Source organism: Lissotriton helveticus, chromosome 4_1 (assembly GCF_964261635.1).
Source record: "Lissotriton helveticus chromosome 4_1, aLisHel1.1, whole genome shotgun sequence".
NCBI lineage: Eukaryota > Metazoa > Chordata > Amphibia > Caudata > Salamandridae > Lissotriton > Lissotriton helveticus.
In genome coordinates, this window is record NC_136063.1 from 1,218,421,731 (window position 1) to 1,218,440,731 (window position 19,001).

A 19,001-nucleotide genomic window follows, 5' to 3' on the forward strand; every position below is an offset into this window, starting at 1 on the left:
TGCTCCATCACTTTAACAAGGCGACTTTCTCTTCACTCTGGATTTAAAGGACGCCTACTTTCATATTCCCATTCACCTCGCTCACAGAAAATATCTCAGTTTTGTGGTAGATGGTCAACACTACCAATTCAAGGTCCTCCCATTCAGGGTGACTACAGCACCCAGAGACTTCACCAAGTGCCTCGCAGTAGATGCGGCACATTTAAGAAGACAGCACATTTATGCCTTCCCTTATCTGGGCGACTTGCTCATAAAAGCCAAGTCACACAGCAGCTGTGACACACAAAACAATCCAACTGCTTCACAACTTGGGATTCACTGTAAACCTCACCAAATCCCATCTCCAACCGTCCAGCATACAACAGTATCTAGGGGCTACAATAGACACTTCAAAAGATCTAGCATATCCCAGCCCAGTCAGGATAAGGACCATACAAGCTCCAATAGCAAAGTTTCAGCCTCAACACTCACTATCAGCGCAAGTGTTAATGCAGTTAATCGGGATGATGACCTCTTGCATTCACATCGTCCCTTATTCAACACTCCAAATGCATCCTTTACAGGAGTGTTTAGCACCTCAGTGGAACCATGCTCAAGGTCAGCTAACAGATCTGGATTTGGTAGACGACCACACCCATCGCTCTCTTTAGTGGTGGAACACACATAACCTTTCCAAAGGGCGGCCGTTCCTCGGCCCAGTTCCACAGATAGTGCTAACAACAGATGCATCGCTCAGCGGCTGGGGAGCTCATCTTCAAACCCATACCATTCAGGGCATATGGACCCCTCAACAATCTTCCTAGCATTAAAATCTTTTCGACTCCACCTCCTAAGCAAAGCTGTCCTAGTCCGTACAGACAACATGACAGCAATGGATTATATATAAAAACAGGGGGGACACACTCTCTTCAGCTTTCACCCCTAGCGCAAAGCATATGGAGATGGCCCATTCCTCAAAACATATATCTCCTTGCAGAACACCTCCCAGGAGTACATAATCAAATTGAGGATATACTCAGTCGCCAAAAACAGCTGATCCACGAATGCGAACTTCATCCTCAAGTTCTGCTTCCATTCTTTCAAATGTGGGGCCACCCAGAAATAGACCTGTTCGCCACACACCAAAATGCAAAATGCCCAAGCTTCGCATCCAGGTATTGACACCCATTGTCCAAAGGCAATGCGCTATGGATGAACTGGTCAGGCAAATATGCTTACGCTTTTCCGCCTCTCCCACTAGTGGTTTGGAAACTCAAACAGCATTCCCTCACAATGATCCTAATTGCTCCAACATGGGCCTGACAGCCATGGTACACAACCCTCTTGGAACTATCAGTAGTTCCTCATCAAAAGCTATGCCTCTCACCCAAGCTTCTCACTCAGAACCATAGCGAGATAAGGCATCCAGATCCCAATCAACTCAACCTTGAGATCTTCTGACACCTTAAGTCTTAGAGTTTGGCTACCTAAATCTCCCGCCAGCCTGCAAGAACATCATTAAAGAGGCTAGACGCCCTACCACTAGAGCTCTCTATCCGCAAAGTGGAAAATATTTGTAATTTACTGCACAAATAACAAAATCAACCCACTAGATGCCTCTATTCAAGACATCATCTGTTACCATTTGCATCTACAACAATGTAACCTAGCATATACATCCAATAGACTACATCTTGTGGCAATAGCAGCCCATCTCCAAAACAGACAACATTTGCCTTTGTCTAGGGTACCAGCTATCAAGGCATTTATAGAAGGACTTACAAGAATAATTCCACCTAGAGTTCCACCCTTTCCAGTATGGAACCTAAATGTGGTACTTACCAGGCGCATGGGTCGCCCATTTGAACCTATGCATAAATGCGAATTACAATTTCTCACCTGGAAAGTAGCTTTCGTGGTTACGATCACCTCTTTCAGAAATGTCAGTGAACTCCAGGCATTAACCATACCAGAACCATTTCTCCAAATCCATCATAGCAAAGGGGTTCTTAGGACTAACCCAAAAATTCTACCTAAAGTCGTCTCTGCTTTCCACCTTAACCTGTCTGTAGAACTCTCAGTGTTTTTCCCTCTACCAGACTCAGTAGCAGAACGGGCTCTTCAAACGCTAGACGTAAACATAGGGATACTTTACTTCAGTGAAAGAACAAAATCCTTTAGAAAGACTAAACAACTTTTTGTGGCTTTCTCCCCACCTCATAAAGGCAATCCTATCTCAAAGACAGGGATTGCAAGGGGGATTGCTACATGCATCCAAATATGCTATGCTAAATCCAAACGCACCTTAACCATTTCCCCTAGAGCTCACTCCACACGTAAAGTAGGGGCATCTATGGTATTCTTAGTGAACATCCCCCTAGATGACATCTGCAAAGCAGCAACTTGGTCTACACCACACACGTGCACAAAACACTATTATGTAGACGTGCAAGCAAAACAGCAAGCTACTGTGGGCCAGGCTGTATTAAGGACACTTTTTCAAACCACTGCAACAGATACATGTAGCCACCGCTAAGGAGGTAACTGCTGTATAGTCTATGCACAATTATACGATCTACAGCTCATATGCCTCAAACGGAAAATGCTACCAGGATGCATCTGTTCTTGGCATGTAGATCTGTAGATTCGTATATGCCCACCCGTCTCCCCATATACCTCTATCTGTTCCAGTACTATCTTACTTGGACACATTACACATGGACATCCTTTTCTATTTTTTATTAACTCCATCATAACCGTCCATGGCAAAACAATCTGGAGACGGAATAGAGTCCCATGCTCACTATCGTCCTAAAGAGAAGTCACCTACCTTGTGACTACAAAAGACTTCTTCCAAGAAAAAAACAAAGTGCAAACATCCGAGCCCAACACCAGATCTCGATCTATGCACTAGTATACAAATCTACAGCTCTACATACCAAGAACAGATGCATACTGGTAAGTATCATTTTCCTTTTGTATTTTTCACATGAGGTTAGACGTATCTACTATTAGTACTTGGTGAGCACAAGCTGAACGTCAGATATATATTTTCGAATTACTCTGCATACAAGCACATCTACACCCTCAAAGGTGCACGAAAGAAACAGTTGTGTTCTAGGCATATGAGCTGCAGATTCTACACTTTGCATTAGATCGCCACCTGGTGTTAGGCTAGGATGATTGCATGTTGTTGTCGTCTTGGAAGAAGTCTTTGTAGTTACGAGATAAGTGACTCCTCCCTTGGACGATAGTGCGCATGGGCATTGGCTCCATCCTTAGATTGTTTTTTTCCGCCACTGGGTTCGGATGCAACTTTTCCTCTCCGGTTTGAAAATCTTCTTTTCAAAGACTTTGACGCGCAAATCTTTCTAAAAACAAACTTCAACATCAATATACAAAGACTCAACTTCATCAGTTCGATTCCGGTCGTCGACGCGGGCCGTTGGGCCTACCCACGTGGCGAGGCCTACAACTCATGGAAAGGACACCATTCAAAATATGCCCCGTGTGTGGAGCAAAATTTCTACACAGCGACCATCACAAGGTGTGTAACCTGTGTTTATCACCTGAACACGACGAGTCGAGCTGCACTGCTTGTGCGTCCTTTCGATCCAAGGAGACCATTCGAGATCGGAGGGCCCGTCGACGCAACATGCAGAGATCAGCTTCGGAACTAGTGGATATCTTCGACGAAGGTCCATGTGTCCCCGAGGAAGATTGCGATGATCTCCAAATTGTATCTGAGGCAGACGACTCCAATGACTCCATACCATCAGGTCAACACGTGAGTATGACTGCCCCAACCCCCAAAACCAAAGGCTAAGGTCAAAACTCCGCCTTCGGGGCCCAGTCGAGACCGAGACATTGCTTTGAAAGCCTCGCCATCGAGCCCGGCTCCGAAGAAAATATTAAAGCCTTCAGGTAGCTCCATACCTAGCAAACCGCACTTGTCGATACTACCAGCTCCCTCGGCACCGAAACCGAAAGAAGTCCCGGTTCCGAAAAACACTCAGAAACCGTAGATTCCTAAAAGACAAGACCGCACCGAAACCAATGAAGCCTGTTTCCGACGCTTCCAAGCCGACCAAAACAGCTTCCATCCCAAAATCTTCAGTGCCGAAACCTACAAAGCCTGCTTCCGATGCCTCCAAGCCCTCGAACCAGGCCTCGACTCCGAAAACAAAACCTTCGGTGACGAAAACTACGCCAAAGGACTATACAACAACTCCTAAGGCTAAAGACAAGCAGAAACCAGGCCCGGAGCCGAAAAAATCGGCATCGAAAGCAATTTCTCAAGAAGAAGAGCTTTTTCACCTGATACTTTGCAAAAAAGGATGTACATAGATCCAGAAACAGGACATGTTTCCACTATGCCACATAGAAAGAGGAAGACAGATACAGCACCTTCAACTCCATTGCCTGTCAAGAGTAAGGATTCTGCCACATCACCTATGCACCCTTCTTCTCCTGTACTTCCTCTTTCACCTTCTATTCCTTTTAACATTTCACCTCAAAGTTCACCTGCTCATTCACCACAAAATTCTCCACCTCAATCTTCACCTCCACAAGACACCTCCTCAGAATGAAGATGAGTATAACATAGGGGATGGGGGAGACCCTGATGAACCCTTTCCATACCCTACTGATGTACCAGACTGGGAATATCCAAACCCACAAGATGTACCAGATATCCCTGACCCACATACATATCCATCCAAACCATCTCCTCCTGAAGATAATATTGGGTTTGGACAGCTACTTAATAGGGCTGCCATCTGTCATAATGTAACAATGCACTCAGATGAGGCAGAGGAAGATTTTTGTTAGACACTTTTGAACACTCACAAAAATCTGTTCAAATATTACCCATGATTAAAGGGGTCATTAGGCATGCCCCAGAAGTGTTTAAAGATCCTGTACGAGCTAGGATCATAAACCCAAGAATAGAAAAAAAGTACAGGTCCGCTCCTAGGGATCCTGCTTACATTAAAGGGTCAGCTACCCTTAGATTCCCTAGTCGTTTCAAACGCTAGAAAAAGAGCAAATTCACAGACATTAGGTGCGGCACCACCTCCTGATAAGGAATCAAAAATAATAGATGCTTCAGGCAAAAGGATAGCTGCACAAGCTAGCAATACATGGCGTATAGATAACGCACAAGCTCTCCTTGCAAGATACGACAGAGCTCATTATGACCAGTTAGAAACCTTTTTAAAACATCTACCTGACCAATATAAGGCACAGGCAAATGACCTTATACAAGAGGGTAAGTTTATTTCAAATGCCTCAATCAAGTGCGCTCTTGATGTAGCAGACACTGCATCTAGAGCAATAATCACTAACGTCCTCCTTAGAAGACATGCGTGGCTACGCATTTCAGGGTTTAAGCAAGAGGTGCAAACAAACATCTTAAATCAACCAACAACAATTGTTTGGTCCAGAGCGAGACGTAGCACTTGAAAAAATGAAAAAAGACACTGATACTGCAAAATCTATGGAAGCTTTGCAGTCCACTCAACCAAGAGGCTCTTTTCGTCTCTCCTTTTATAGAGGAGGCTTCAAACAAACTGGAGCAGACAATTCAACTTCCTTTAAAAACAATACGCAAACATCCTCCAATAGAGGATATTTTAGTGGAGGTTACAGAGGGACTAACAATAAGGGAAGAGGTTGAGGTAATAACAACAATCGATCCTCTTCCACCACTAAATAGTGACTTCCTTCAGCTCCCCCAACAGCATACCACTCCTGTAAGAGGAAGATTAACACAGTCCTTACCTGTCTGGAATTCCATCACAACAGACAAGTGAGTAAGACAAATTATCCAGTATGGTTACTGCCTAGAGCTTACAGCTACCCCTCCACATATACCACCCAGACAGCGTCCAATGTCCACAGAACATCTAACGCTGCTCCAACAAGTTCTCTCATTGCTGCAAAAATATGCAATAGAGCTAGTTCCGTTGAAACATCAAGGAACAGGGGTATACTCACTCTATTTCCTAATACCCAAAAAAGACGGAACACTCAGACCAATTCTAGACCTAAGGCCTCTCAATCTGTATATACAATCAGATCATTTTCCCATGATCACTTTACAACAAGTGCTCCCATAGTTGCAACAAGTCAATTTCCTAACCACACTAGACCTCAAGGACGCCTACTTCCACATTCCCACACATCCTTCTCACAGGAAGTATCTCAGATTTGTACTAGAAGGACAACACTATCAGTTCAAAGTCCTTCCATTCGGTTTCACAACTGCACCACAAGTGTTTACAAAGTGCCTAGCAATAGTAGCAGCACATCTCGGAAGACAACATATCCACGTCTTCCCATACTTAGACGATTGGCTCATAAAAAGCAAGTCATTCAATCAGTGTGTCCAACACACATCTCAAAACAATTCAAACACTGCATGACTTGGGGTTTACAATCAACTACACCAAGTCACATCTCCAGCCATCTCATGTACATCAATACCTAGGGACTACCAAAAACACCAATACAGCTCTAGCTTATCCCAGTCCAGCCAGGATACAGAGCATTCAAGCCTTAGTTACAAGGTTTCAAAACCAACACTCTTTCCCAGCCAGAGTGTTCATGCAACTAATAGACATGATGGCATCTTGCATTTTTATTGTACCATATGCAAGACTGCAAATGCGCCCATTGCAGGAATGTCTAGCACATCAGTGGAATCAGGCACAAGGACAGCTAACAGACCTGGTGTTGGTGGACAGCCGCACACATCGCTCTCTGCAGTGGTGGAACACCAAAAACTTGTCCAAAGGGCGGCCGTTCCTAGAGCCAGTTCCAGAGATAGTACTGACAACAGACAAATCCCTGATACGATGAGGAGCACATTTGCTCCACCACACAACTCAGGGAAGATGGACCGCTCAACAAAAGGTGCTTCACATCAATCACCTAGAGTTGCTGGCAATTTTCCAAGCACTGAAGGCCTGCCAAATGCACTTACAGAACAAAGCTGTCTTAATCCGGACGGACAACATGACAGCCATGTACTACATACAAAAACAAGGAGGCACACATTCCCTGCAGCTGTCCCACCTCGCACAAAACATTTGGAGATGGGCCATTCCACAAAAGATATATCTGCTTGCAGAACATCTTCCAGGAGTTCACAATCAGATAGCCGATCTGTTAAGTCGACAGACACAACAGATTCACGAATGGGAACTACATCTGCAAGTTCTTCACCATTCTTTCACAAGTGGGGTCATCCAGACAAAGACCTGTTTGCCACTCCCGAAAACGCAAAATGCCCAACCTTCGCCGCCAGGTTTCCACACCCGTTGTCCAAGGGCAATGCGATATGGATGAACTGGTCAGGCAGATTTGCGTACGCTTTTCCGCCAATCCCACTACTACCACTAGTGGTACGCAAGCTCAAACAACAGTCTCTCAAACTAATCTTAGTAGCTCCCACATGGGCACGCCAACCATGGTTCACAACTCTGCTAGAACTCTCACTAGTTGCACACCAAAGACTGTGCCTGTCCCCAACCCTGCTAACGCAGAACCATGGAGACATCAGGCATCCAGATCCAAGTCAACTGAATCTGGCAATCTGGCTCCTGAAGTCTTAGAGTTTGGTTACCTTAACCTGCCACCAGACTCTATGAACATCATTAAAGAAGCCAGAAGACCTACTACTAGAGCTTGCTATGCTGCGAAATGGAAAAGAGTTGCCAGTTATTGCACTAATAATCAAATTGATCCTTTGTATGCTTCCATCCAAAATATTATCTGTTACCTTCTCCATTTACAGAGATGTAATCTAGCATACTCATCTATACGCTTACATCTTGCAGCCATTGCGGCATATCTACAAAACAGACAACATATCTCGTTGTTTAGAGTACCAGCAATAAAAGCTTTTATGGACGGACTAAAATTAATTATTCCTCCTAGGTTACCACCCTCTCCAGGGTGGAACCTAAACTTTGTTCTTACCAGGCTCATGGGACCCCCTTTTGAACCTTTACACAAATGTGAACTGCAATATCTCACATGGAAAACAGCTTTCCTTATTGCTATTACCTCTCTTAGAAGAGTTAGTGAGATTCAAGCTTTCACTATACAAGAACAATTCTTACAATTACACCGTAACAAAGTGGTTCTCAGGACTAATCCTAAACTCCTTCCTAAAGTAATTCCTCCTTTTCATCTAAACCAATCTGTAGAGTTACCAGTGTTTTTTCAAAACCCAGACTCTGTAGCAGAGAGAGCTCCACACACACTAGATGTCAAAGGAGCTCTTCTTTATTACATCGATAGGACGAAATCCTTTCGCAAAACAAAGCAACTTTGTGTAGCTTTCTCTCCACCACATAAAGGCAACTCCATTTCTAAATCAGGAATTGCAAGGTGGATTGTTAAATGTATACAAATATGCTATCACAAGGCAAAAAGTCACATTAACAGTTCCTCCTAGAGCGCACTCCACATGCAAACTAGGAGCCTCCATGGCTTTCATAGGGAACATTCCCCTAGAAGACATCTGCAAGGCAGCAACATGGTCTACAACACACACCTTCACTAATTACTATTGTGTTGATGTGCAAGCCAAGCAGCAAGCTACATTAGGCCAAGCTGTCCTCAAAACTCTCTTTCAAACTACTGCAACGGATACAGCTGACCACCGCTAGGGGAGACACTGCTGCACAATCGATGCAAAGTGTATAATCTGCAGCTAGTATGCCTCGAACGGAAAATGCTACTTACCAGTATGCATCTGTTCTTGGCATGTAGAGCTGCAGATTTCTACACGCCATCCCGCCTCCCTGGGACCTGTATCTGTTCCAGTGTTATCTTAATTAGATATACACACATAGACATCCTTTCTTTCTTTCTACTAACTCCATCATTTCCCATCATGGCGATAAACAATCTAAGGATGAAGCCGATGCCCATGCGCACTATCGTCCAAGGGAGGAGTCACCTATCTCGTGACTACAAAGACTTCTTCCAAGACGACAACAACATGCAATCGTCCGAGCCCAACACCAGGTGGCCATCTAATGCAAAGTGTAGAAATCTGCAGCTCTACATGCCAAGAACAGATGCATATTGGTAAGTAGCATTTTCCTTATCTGACAATAAATCAGTCTATGAAATTAATGTACCCTACAGGCGGCACATGACCTATTTACACTGTTAGCCAGCTCCCTGGCACGCTCAAAGGCAGCTTTCACATGTGGCAATTCGGACTTGGGTCCATCCTGTCGTTCATTGTGCATTTGTTCACATGCCTTATTCCAGCACACTGGAAGAAGTCAAGTTCAAGTTCAAAAGACCTTTATTCGAATTTCATAAAATTCATAAAAGTACCGCAGTTAAAAAGCAACAATTCATTTACATTATAAATTATTACAAAGATTTCATGATTAAAATGTAATACAGTTCTACTCTATTGAGACAAATTTCAGGGATTTTCCATCATTTTGCGCACTCGTGTTATCAATCTCAGAAAAGTACTAGTGCGGAAAATTAGTTCATCAGAATCCAGGGAAACCAACATTCTATAAGACTCCTTAAGTGAAAGTGGTCTGTGTTTCTTAAAATATGGAGTTAAAAACCATTTAATACATCTTAGATAAAATTTGCAGAAGAATAGGAAGTGCAAATCATCCTGTGAACTAACACCATCGCATGGACAAGGGTTATAGTCAATACTATGTCGATAACCCAATGGGAAAGACAACAGAAATTTCACTGAACCCGCTCCTAAACGAAACAAAAGTGATCTCTCCCAGCTAGTCATAGGTAGGGAGGGATAGGGCGGGAGTGGTTGCCTACACAATTCATTTCCCAAATATTTTGCGACAGTTGATTTCGATGATTCTCTTCCCATCCGTTCAAAGTTATAAAGTGCATACAGTGCATTTTTGACCTCAACATTATCCTTGGGCTCGATCCTGGTGGGGTCTGAAAATAAATTGCCTCTGTCCACGGCGCTCAGTGTTTTAAAAACTCCTGAGAGCCATGGAATCGCCATACCATGATCACAATTTAAGCAATCTTTTATAATATTTTGTGTGAGGATGGCTGAATTGTTCCTCCAAACTCTAATCCAGAAAAGTGCTGGTCTGGCTCTAATAAAATCGCTAACGTAAGGAAGGTTTAATTCATTATCAATCAATCAATCAATCATGCCATTTGTATAGCGCACTACTCACCCGGGAGGGTCTCAAGGCGCTTGGGGGAGGGGTATGCTACTGCTCGAACAGCCAGGTCTTGAGTTGTTTCCTGAAGGCGAGATGGTCCTGGGTCAGCCGAAGGTGGATGGGGAGGGAGTTCCAAGTCTTGGCAGCCAGGTAAGAGAAGGATCTTCCTCCGGCGGTGGCTCTTCGGATGCGTGGTACGGCTGCGAGGGCGAGGCTGGTGGACCGTAGCTGGCGGGTGGGCGTGTAGAAGGTCAGGCGGTCGTTGAGGTACTTGGGGCCCAGGTCGTGGAGAGACTTGTGTGCGTGGGTGAGGAGCCGGAACGTGATCCTCTTGTCGACGGGGAGCCAGTGCAGGTTCCTCAGGTGGCTGGAGATGTGGCTGCGTCGGGGGACATCCAGGATGAGTCGGGCGGAGGCGTTCTGGATGCGCTGGAGTCTTTTCTGTAGCTTGGCTGTGGTTCCGGCGTAGAGGGCGTTTCCGTAGTCCAGTCGGCTGGTGACGAGTGCCTGGGTGACAGTCTTCCTGGTCTCGGTCCGGATCCAGCGGAAGATCTTGCGAAGCATACGCAGGGTGTTGAAGCACGATGAGGAGACGGCGTTGACTTGTCTGGTCATCGAGAGGGAGGGGTCCAGGATGAAGCCCAGGTTGCGTGCGTGGTCGGTTGGCTTGGGTGCGGTGCCCAGGGCTGGGGGCCACCAGGAGTCGTCCCAGGCGGAGGGCGAAGATCCCAGGATGAGGACTTCCGTCTTGTCCGAGTTCAGTTTCAGGCGGCTGTCCTTCATCCACTCGGCGACGTCTTTCATCCCTTCGTGTAGGCAGGTTATGGCGGTGTCGGGGTCTCTGGTGAGGGAGAGGATCAGCTGGGTGTCGTCGGCGTAAGAGATGATGTTGAGGTTGTGCTGGCGTGCGATGGCTGCGAGAGGTTTCATGTAGATGTTGAAGAGGGTGGGGCAAATATAATCAGAGGATGAGATTGGAGCGCCCAATATTTTCCTGCAAAAACGGCTTTCTTCCCGCTGAATACATGAGCTACCTCCCAACCCCCAGACCTCGGCTCCATATGAGGCGACAGGTAAGCACTGTAGTCTAAAAAAAATTAAAATAGCCCTAGTGGCACCTATTTTCTTCGGGCGAGGCAAGCTCAAAATAGAATTGGTGGCTTTCGAGAACTTGCTCGTGGCGTGGGCCAAATGCCCACGCCACGAGCCGTTCGCAGCGAAAACCAATCCTAAATAAGGAAATGTGGGGACAGATTCGAGTTTATCTGTACTTATCTGTATGGTGTTGAGCTTTCTTTTCCCGGGGCCACATGACATTATAAAAGATTTATTAAAATTTACCCGCAGATCTAATCCCTCCATAAAATGAACAAAACTATGAACAAGTAGGCGGAGGGCATTTGGTGTGCGGGCCATGAGCACCGCATCATCTGCGTATAAAAGCGCTGGTAAGGGTTTCCCTAGGATTGTCGGGACATCACTGGTAACTTTTTTTTAACTTCTCGATAGGCCATTAATGTAAATAATAAACAACAGGGGTGCTAAAACGCACCCCTGTCTCACCCCCCTGCCGATATCAATGGCTCCAGAAATTTCGCCGCCCATCCCAATTCTGACCCGTGCTTTCAGATCAGTATGGAGATAGGCCAGGAAGCCGACAAGGGCATCATCTAACCCGTAGTTTAGTAGGATTGTCCAGAGTTTGGATCTATTCACTAGATCGAAAGCGGATGAGAGATCCATAAAAGCAAGGTAGGTGGGGGACAATCGAGCAATACAATACTTATCAATTATCAATTTAAGATTCAAGCATTGCTCCACTGTCCCCACCCCATTCCGGAATCCCATCTGGCACAGATACAGTAGGTCTGTGTCTTCAGTCCATTCAAGTACTCTATTATAAACTACTCGTCCCAAAATTTTTAAGGTGTTGTCCAGAAGGGAGATCGGGCGGTAGTTAGCTGGTTCTGACCTGTCTCCCTTTTTAAAGATTGGGACGATGGTACTAGTTGCCCAAGTAACGGGCATAGCCGCTGTTGGTAAGCTGTTAAAGACATTAAGAAGAATTGGTGCCCATAGATCCGAATTATACTTAATAATGTCAATGGGCAGACCATCAGGACCAGGCGCCTTGTTTCCAAGGCTCTCTTTTATAGCTATTTCTACTTCGTGGGCTTCAATCTGTAGACCCCGCAATTGTCCTGGGGTTGGAGTCGGCAACTCCTCAGGCGATGCTGCATAGATTTTTGAGAAATGGGTCTCCCATGCACTGCTGGTTATGTTACAGCTAATTGGTGTAAGCTTCTTACCCATTTCCCTTGTTTTCCTGACTGTAGACCAAAAAGGTCCGCTGTCCCCCAGATTTGCGCTGGTCACCAGTGATTCCCACTGTTCAGAAAGTAGTGTAGCCTTTCTTTCTGCTATTTTGATTTTATACTGTTTCCTGGCTATCTGAACAGTCATTTTGCACCTAGGTTTAGTATTAAGTGCCCTTCTTAATTCCTTATTCGCTAATGAGCAGGCCGAGTCAAACCACCTTGGTTCTTTACCTTCCTTAGGTAGTGGGACTGACAAAAGAATTATCCTATGATGATTGCCGTCCGTGGATGAACAGGACTTAATCAGATGCGGGTATTTAGTTTGTACGCTATCCAAAATTGCCCCGCTATCAACCCCCCTCCATTTTAATCTCAATCCATCAGTCGAGGGTGTGATATCCCTTGCACCATTTAGATTTGTATAAACCGGACTGGGGGCAAAATTCAAAGTTACCATAAGTGGATTATGGTCACTGAATGGTGTCACCATCACAGTAGACTTTACTATACAATCTATTAGATGAGGCGACATACAAATATAGTCAATAGTAGAGCTGCTGTCCCTACTTGTGAACGTGGGGGCATGGGGGGCACTAGGACTATGACCTGCTATCATGGCGTCACCAGGGGCAAATTCAATTAGTATATTAGCTAATTCAGTACCCCTTCGTTCCGCTTGGTCTAAGTGGGTCCTATCCCCAGTCCCATGATTCTTTGTTAACTTTGCATTAAAATCACCCCCAATTAGAATCCCTGATCCTACATCGGTTAGTGGACTGAATTCCAGATTATGTAAAACCTTTGACAATGCCTCAAAATTCTTATTCGGTACACAATAAAAATCATTATTATAAAAATTGATTAAATAAATCCTGGTTTTGACTTTAACTTATATTCAAGAATTTGAATATTCGGATTCCCAATGGACAAATCTCTGATTGAACCACCAGCCAAAATCTTAATCCCAATGAACAGACCGCCAACTGCTCGGCCGAAACTGGGTTTAGGTGATGTTATACTAAAACAGTGATAACCCTCTACATGCAAATTCCCAACAGCCCACGTTTCCTGGAACATAACAATGTCTATGCCATCAATTATCTTAGCCCATAAGGGGTCTGAGAGCCTAGATTCCAACCCCGCCACATTCCAGCTAAGAATTGATAACCCACAGTTACTACGATGTCTGGTGGGCTTGCTCCCAGCACTCCTCGCTGTATTCACGTCGTATTCTAGTAGCATGGGGGTTTTATGTTCGTGTTTGGACAGAAAGGTGGCAGTATGATCATATGTTAATAAATCCCAGGTGGCATTGGCTGACGTTACGGGTGATCGTTCCTCAGTGATGTTGTCAGCTACTAGAGGGCTGCTATTGGCATACAAGTCATCAGCTGGTCTATTCTGAGTTGGTCTTTCTTCAGCTAATGGTGGATATCCCTTATTTTCATTATTTGTAGCTACACTTCTGATGTTACTACCATCCATTTTATCCAGTCAGTCCTGCTCATCTAGATTTGAAAAATAATCGAACCGATTATGAGTTGGGATGTTAAATAGTGGCCTGACTTCATTCAGCTGCATGTATTGATTTGGAATAAATGCTGGATATGACCTTTCCCTATGGTCGTAATGGGGCATTGTTGGGAATTGAGGATAGTGCGGAGGGTGTGCTGGTATTGGGGCCTGATGACGCCAGGCGGGACCATTCAGGTAATTAAGATCTTGGTTCTGGGAAAAGAGTGGAGACTTGATCCTAGCACTAAAATTTAGATCCTGGTGGAATGCGGCGAAATTGTTCGCCAAATTTGACTTAGGGGAAATCAGATGTCTATAAAAATAGCCCAATGGGAGCAGGGTGGTGTTAAATTCCCGTGGTGAGGGTAATGGAGCACTAGCCAATGTTTTTTCGGCCCATTGGGGGTTCTTAAAATTTATAGTTATACAGTCCCCCTCAAACTTTTTTCTCAATGGGCCTATCCAGACCACTCTCTGGGTGTGAATAATCTCCCTTGCCCCTTCCATGGGGAAATTGCAATTTGCAATTAGCCAATGTAAAGTTTTGTTTTTCAGGGATATAGGGGTTTCTTCTTGATCCTTCCTAAGTTTAGAAACATTAACTAGGACCAACACGTACGCCCCACATTCAGGCGGCAGATTAATACGTGGTGGAATCTGCCTCATGTTAGTTACCGTGTTTTGGGCGGGCTGAGCCGTAGGGAAATTTTGCGCAGGGTTGCGAGTTTGACTCGTTAAAATCCCCTTGCTCTGTTCATTTTTTTGACCCTTCCCTGGCTCTAACACTGTCTTGGTAGTGTGAGGGGTAGCCATGTGATTAGTGCTAGAATTTGCTGCCAAATGATTGGCAGTAGTCCCTTTACCTGAGACCTGTGGGGTTTTGGGCATTGTGGTCATAGTTGGAGCTGGGGGATTTTTAGGTTTAGGGCATGTGGGTTTTGAGGAGCTTAATTTAGCTCCCACGCCAGTAGACGCCCCGTCTCTAGAGATATTCTTAATGGGGATGCTTAATTTAGCTAGTTGCTTTTCAATGCGAGTGAGTCTACATTCTATTGGTGACAAATAGATGCTAAGAAGTTCACCCATTCTTTCCAGCAGGTGATCATTTACAGTATTTGCATCAAGTTTGTCCTCAGTGCCTGGCAACTTCCCCTGCGGCTCCTCACTTTCTATCTCAATGGTTGCGTTTGTTCCACCCGTACTTAAGTATGGATTAGTGCCTTTCCTAGGCTTTCGTTTGGGCGCGCTATGTTTCCTAACCTTAGACATACAATGCTTTGATGTATGTTTAGCTTGTTTTTGTGTGGCACCCTCCCGCCTGCCTCTTAATTGCCTCATACTGTCTGTAGTTGTTTCTTCTGGTGTAGGGTTAATGGATAGGTTAGGAGTTATTTTCAGATCCATACTAGGTTCTGAGTCAGAGTCTATCAGGGGAATTGATGCAGATAAATTTACCTCATTTGGTATACTATGAATATCGGCACGGACATCAGTTAAAGGTCTGATGTTACTAGTTCTAGCCTGGATAGGTGTTATTGCCGATGCAATAGGTCCGAGGGATGATTGTTTAGCTAGGGCTAGGTCTAGCGAAACCCTGCGCTCCAGGAGTAAAATGCCCTGATCTATGGCATCGTAGGCCCTTATTATAAAATTGTCTATGGGGCCTATCACTGGAGGTCCCCCGGCTGCAGTTTTGCTTCGAGAGCCCCTAGTAGACATAATGGAGATGTCAGTATGTTTGTAGAATCACAATATAAATAATAGTCCGATCAATCAGAACGTAAGACAGTGGGGGCAATTTAGGGCTTTACAAATATGAGAAGCACTAAGCCGTACACCATATAATACAGTAAAGTTCGTAGGTGGAATGTTATTTAGAATCGAGGCAGCGTTTTGTCCCTCTCATAGAATATAGAAGTGTCCCGCAGTCCATCCAAATGGATCAAACAGTCATTAATTGTTGGAGAGCAACATACCTTGGGGCACTTATAATATCGATGTTAGGGGGGTGCGCCCGGCCCGGCCTCCTTGACCTCTGAGGGCCTCAGAGGGCCCGCCCTTTGCCCGGGCTTTGCCCGGGCTTAGCCCGCGCGCGTCCCGCGACGCGGGGGAAGCACCGGTGTTAAATGCGCCTCCGGGCGCCAAAGATCGCGTGTCGGCGGGCGTGGCAGTCATGCCAGGGATTGTGGGGGTTGTGGTCCTCCCGCTCCGCGGCCGCTGATGGAGTAGTTTGCGGCGGCGGGGAGGACCGACAACAGCAATGTCCTCGAGCGGTAGTACACCCTCTCAACAAAGGGAGCAGTGATCGCCTCCAGGCAACCAACAGGTATGGCAAGTGATCCCACTGGAAGAAGTCTTGTACTCACAACACCACAGATCACATTTGCTGCTCTTAAAATGAGCCATTTGTAAATGCAGGGCTGTGCATTTTTACATATATTCTCAAACTTTTGTTGAAATTAGTGTGTAAATACTTCTTAATAGGGGTGACATTGCTTTTCCTGTAGGTTTGATTTATCACACAGATGAAAACAATGATAATTCTCCAAACTTCAGTCGTGTTATTTCTCTGTTTGTTCTTGTTTTAGCACTGTATTTGATTGTGGTAATTTATCTTTAAACACCCCAGGTCAAGTGTTTTACATGACCGTTTTAACAATTCTTTTTTTCTGTCCCATAATTACCAGCTAAAAGATGAACAAAGAAAAATTGAAGAAGTATTGGGCGATAAAGCAGCCTCTCTGCAAGCTGCTAATAGAGGGATACTTAAAGACAGTATCTTGGAAAAGTATATTTCAGACAAGCACCTTGAAAGTCTACTATCAATACAGGTAGGGTATCAAAACAATAAAAGGTAAACAACCCCATCATTAATTTTCTTACTGTAATTGTTGTGTTTGAGGCATGTGTGGCTGTAGATACACATGCTGTATGCTTTCCGGCCTGTGCCTGAAAACACAAATTTTGAAGGCACTAAATTGATTTGTCATTTCACTGTTATGCCTTGAGACATCTCGAAATAAGCACAGATCCATACTTTGAGAAGGAAAATGTTATTTACCCTGTAAGTATCTGTTTGTAGCATGTAGTGCTGTAGGTTCACGTGCTGTGCATACTCCTGCCATCTATTTTTGGTCCCAGATGTCTGCAAATTGTTTTTCTTCAAAGAATTCTTCTCAAGTCATGATAGTGTGTCTGGACTGCTTGTTTGCAATGCGCATGGTCATCGGCTCCAATGTTGGATTGTTTTCTTTCTGCTGTTGATTTCGGATGTGTGGTTCGTATTGCTGACGCCGCAATGTTCTTCTCAGTGTTCAGGGTTCTTCTGCCTCCGTCGATATTGTATCCGATCATGTTTCCCCTTTGCCCGTATAGGGTGACATGTTCACTCTCTTTGTGGACGGTTCCCTGGTTGATTCCGACCACCGGTGGGTCCTTGCTTGCCATGGCCTCTTTTCCTTCCACCCGACCCGCTCACATCAAGCATCATAATGCTAGCTGTGTACATGCGAAGTCAGGGCATCCACTTATTCCCATATCTGGACGATTGCCTGATAAAGAGCACAAAGCAACAGAAGTGCCTTGTGCACACTCGAGCCACTATAGACCTGCTATACGAGCTGGGCGTAACCATCAGCGATATAAAATCCCTTCTCCAACCCCTTCAAATCCAACCCTACTTGGGAGCCATCCTCAATGCAGAGGTCTGCAAAGCCTGCCCCAGTCTGGCAAGACTCCAGTCCTTCCATGCATTGCTGCCTCTTTTTCATCCAGATAAACTGGTAACAGTCCGGACAGTCATGTGCCTCTCAGTCATGATGGCCTACAGCATTGCCATAGTGCCCAACGCAAGATTACATACGTGTCCACTGTTGGAATGCTTATTGCAACAGTAGTCTCTGGCAGAGAGTCATTGGGAAGATCTAGTGTTGATCTGCTGCTACACTCATTGCTTTCTGCAGTTGTAGAACGCCAACAATTTGTTGCAAGAGCTGCATTTCCACGACCTGTTTCTGCAGATTACCATTACAAAATACAGTTCACTCAGGGGGCGTGGGAGGTCTGTGGGAGGGCCCATCTACTTAACCTGACTGTCCAAAATCAGAGGGATCCCAATCACAGGGATCTCCACATCAACTATCTGGAGCTACTAGCGGTCCATCTTACCCTCAAGGCCTTCCTTCTCCACAGAGAGGGAAAGATAGTCCTTGTCCGGATGGGCAACATGACAGGCATGTACTACATACAGGAGCAGGGAGGCAATAGCTCTCCTTAGCTTTCTCAGCTGGCACAGTCCATCTGCCACTGGGCTCTCCACTGCAGGATACACCTGATGTCGGAATACCTCCTGGAAGTGAACAAGAACTTTGCACACCTCCTCATCAGGATGCTGCAACAAGTCCACAAGTGGGAACTTTGCCCAGGAGTCCTCCTCGGATACTTCCAGCCCTGGAGGTCTACGGACGTGGACCTCTTCGCCACGGCAGAAAACTCAAAATGCCCAAACTCTGCCTTTAGATTCCTACACCCGCTGTACATGGGCAATGTGCTATGGATGAACTGGTCAGGGATATTTGCCTACACTTTTCCACCTCTCCCCTTGCTTCCATTCATGGTTCAGAGGCAGCAGCAGCCCTCCCTCAACCTCACCTTGGTACTCACACTTCAGCCAGACGAAAGTGGTTCACCACTCACATAGAGCTATCGGTAGTTTCTCATGAGAGGTTCCCCAACAGGACCGGACCGTCTCATGCAGAACCATGGAGAAATCAGGCACCTTGGATTGGCTCCTGAGGTCTTAGAGTTTGGGTACCTGAAGTCACCTCCTGAATACATGAATATTCTAAAAGAAACACATAGGCCTTCCACGCATGCCTGCTATGCTTTCAAATGGAAAAAGGTTTGTCTCCTTCTGCCTATCAAACCAGATTGACCCCCTTAGCCACCAACATTCAGAACATCGTTTGTTATCTACTACAATTTCAAACATGTG

The 19,001-nt window shown here is 45.3% G+C and overlaps 1 protein-coding gene across 2 annotated transcripts in view; it reads left to right on the forward strand.

Moving 5' to 3' along the window:
* The window catches only part of LOC144829052 (NFX1-type zinc finger-containing protein 1-like), a 1,360,324-nt gene that overhangs the window by 577,286 nt on the left and 764,037 nt on the right, over positions 1-19,001 (forward strand). For both annotated transcript variants that reach the window (XM_078687796.1, XM_078687797.1), the window contains exon 9: positions 16,696-16,839. In XM_078687796.1, the coding sequence (XP_078543922.1) occupies positions 16,696-16,839 (144 nt within the window). The remainder of the gene's footprint in view (positions 1-16,695; positions 16,840-19,001) is intronic.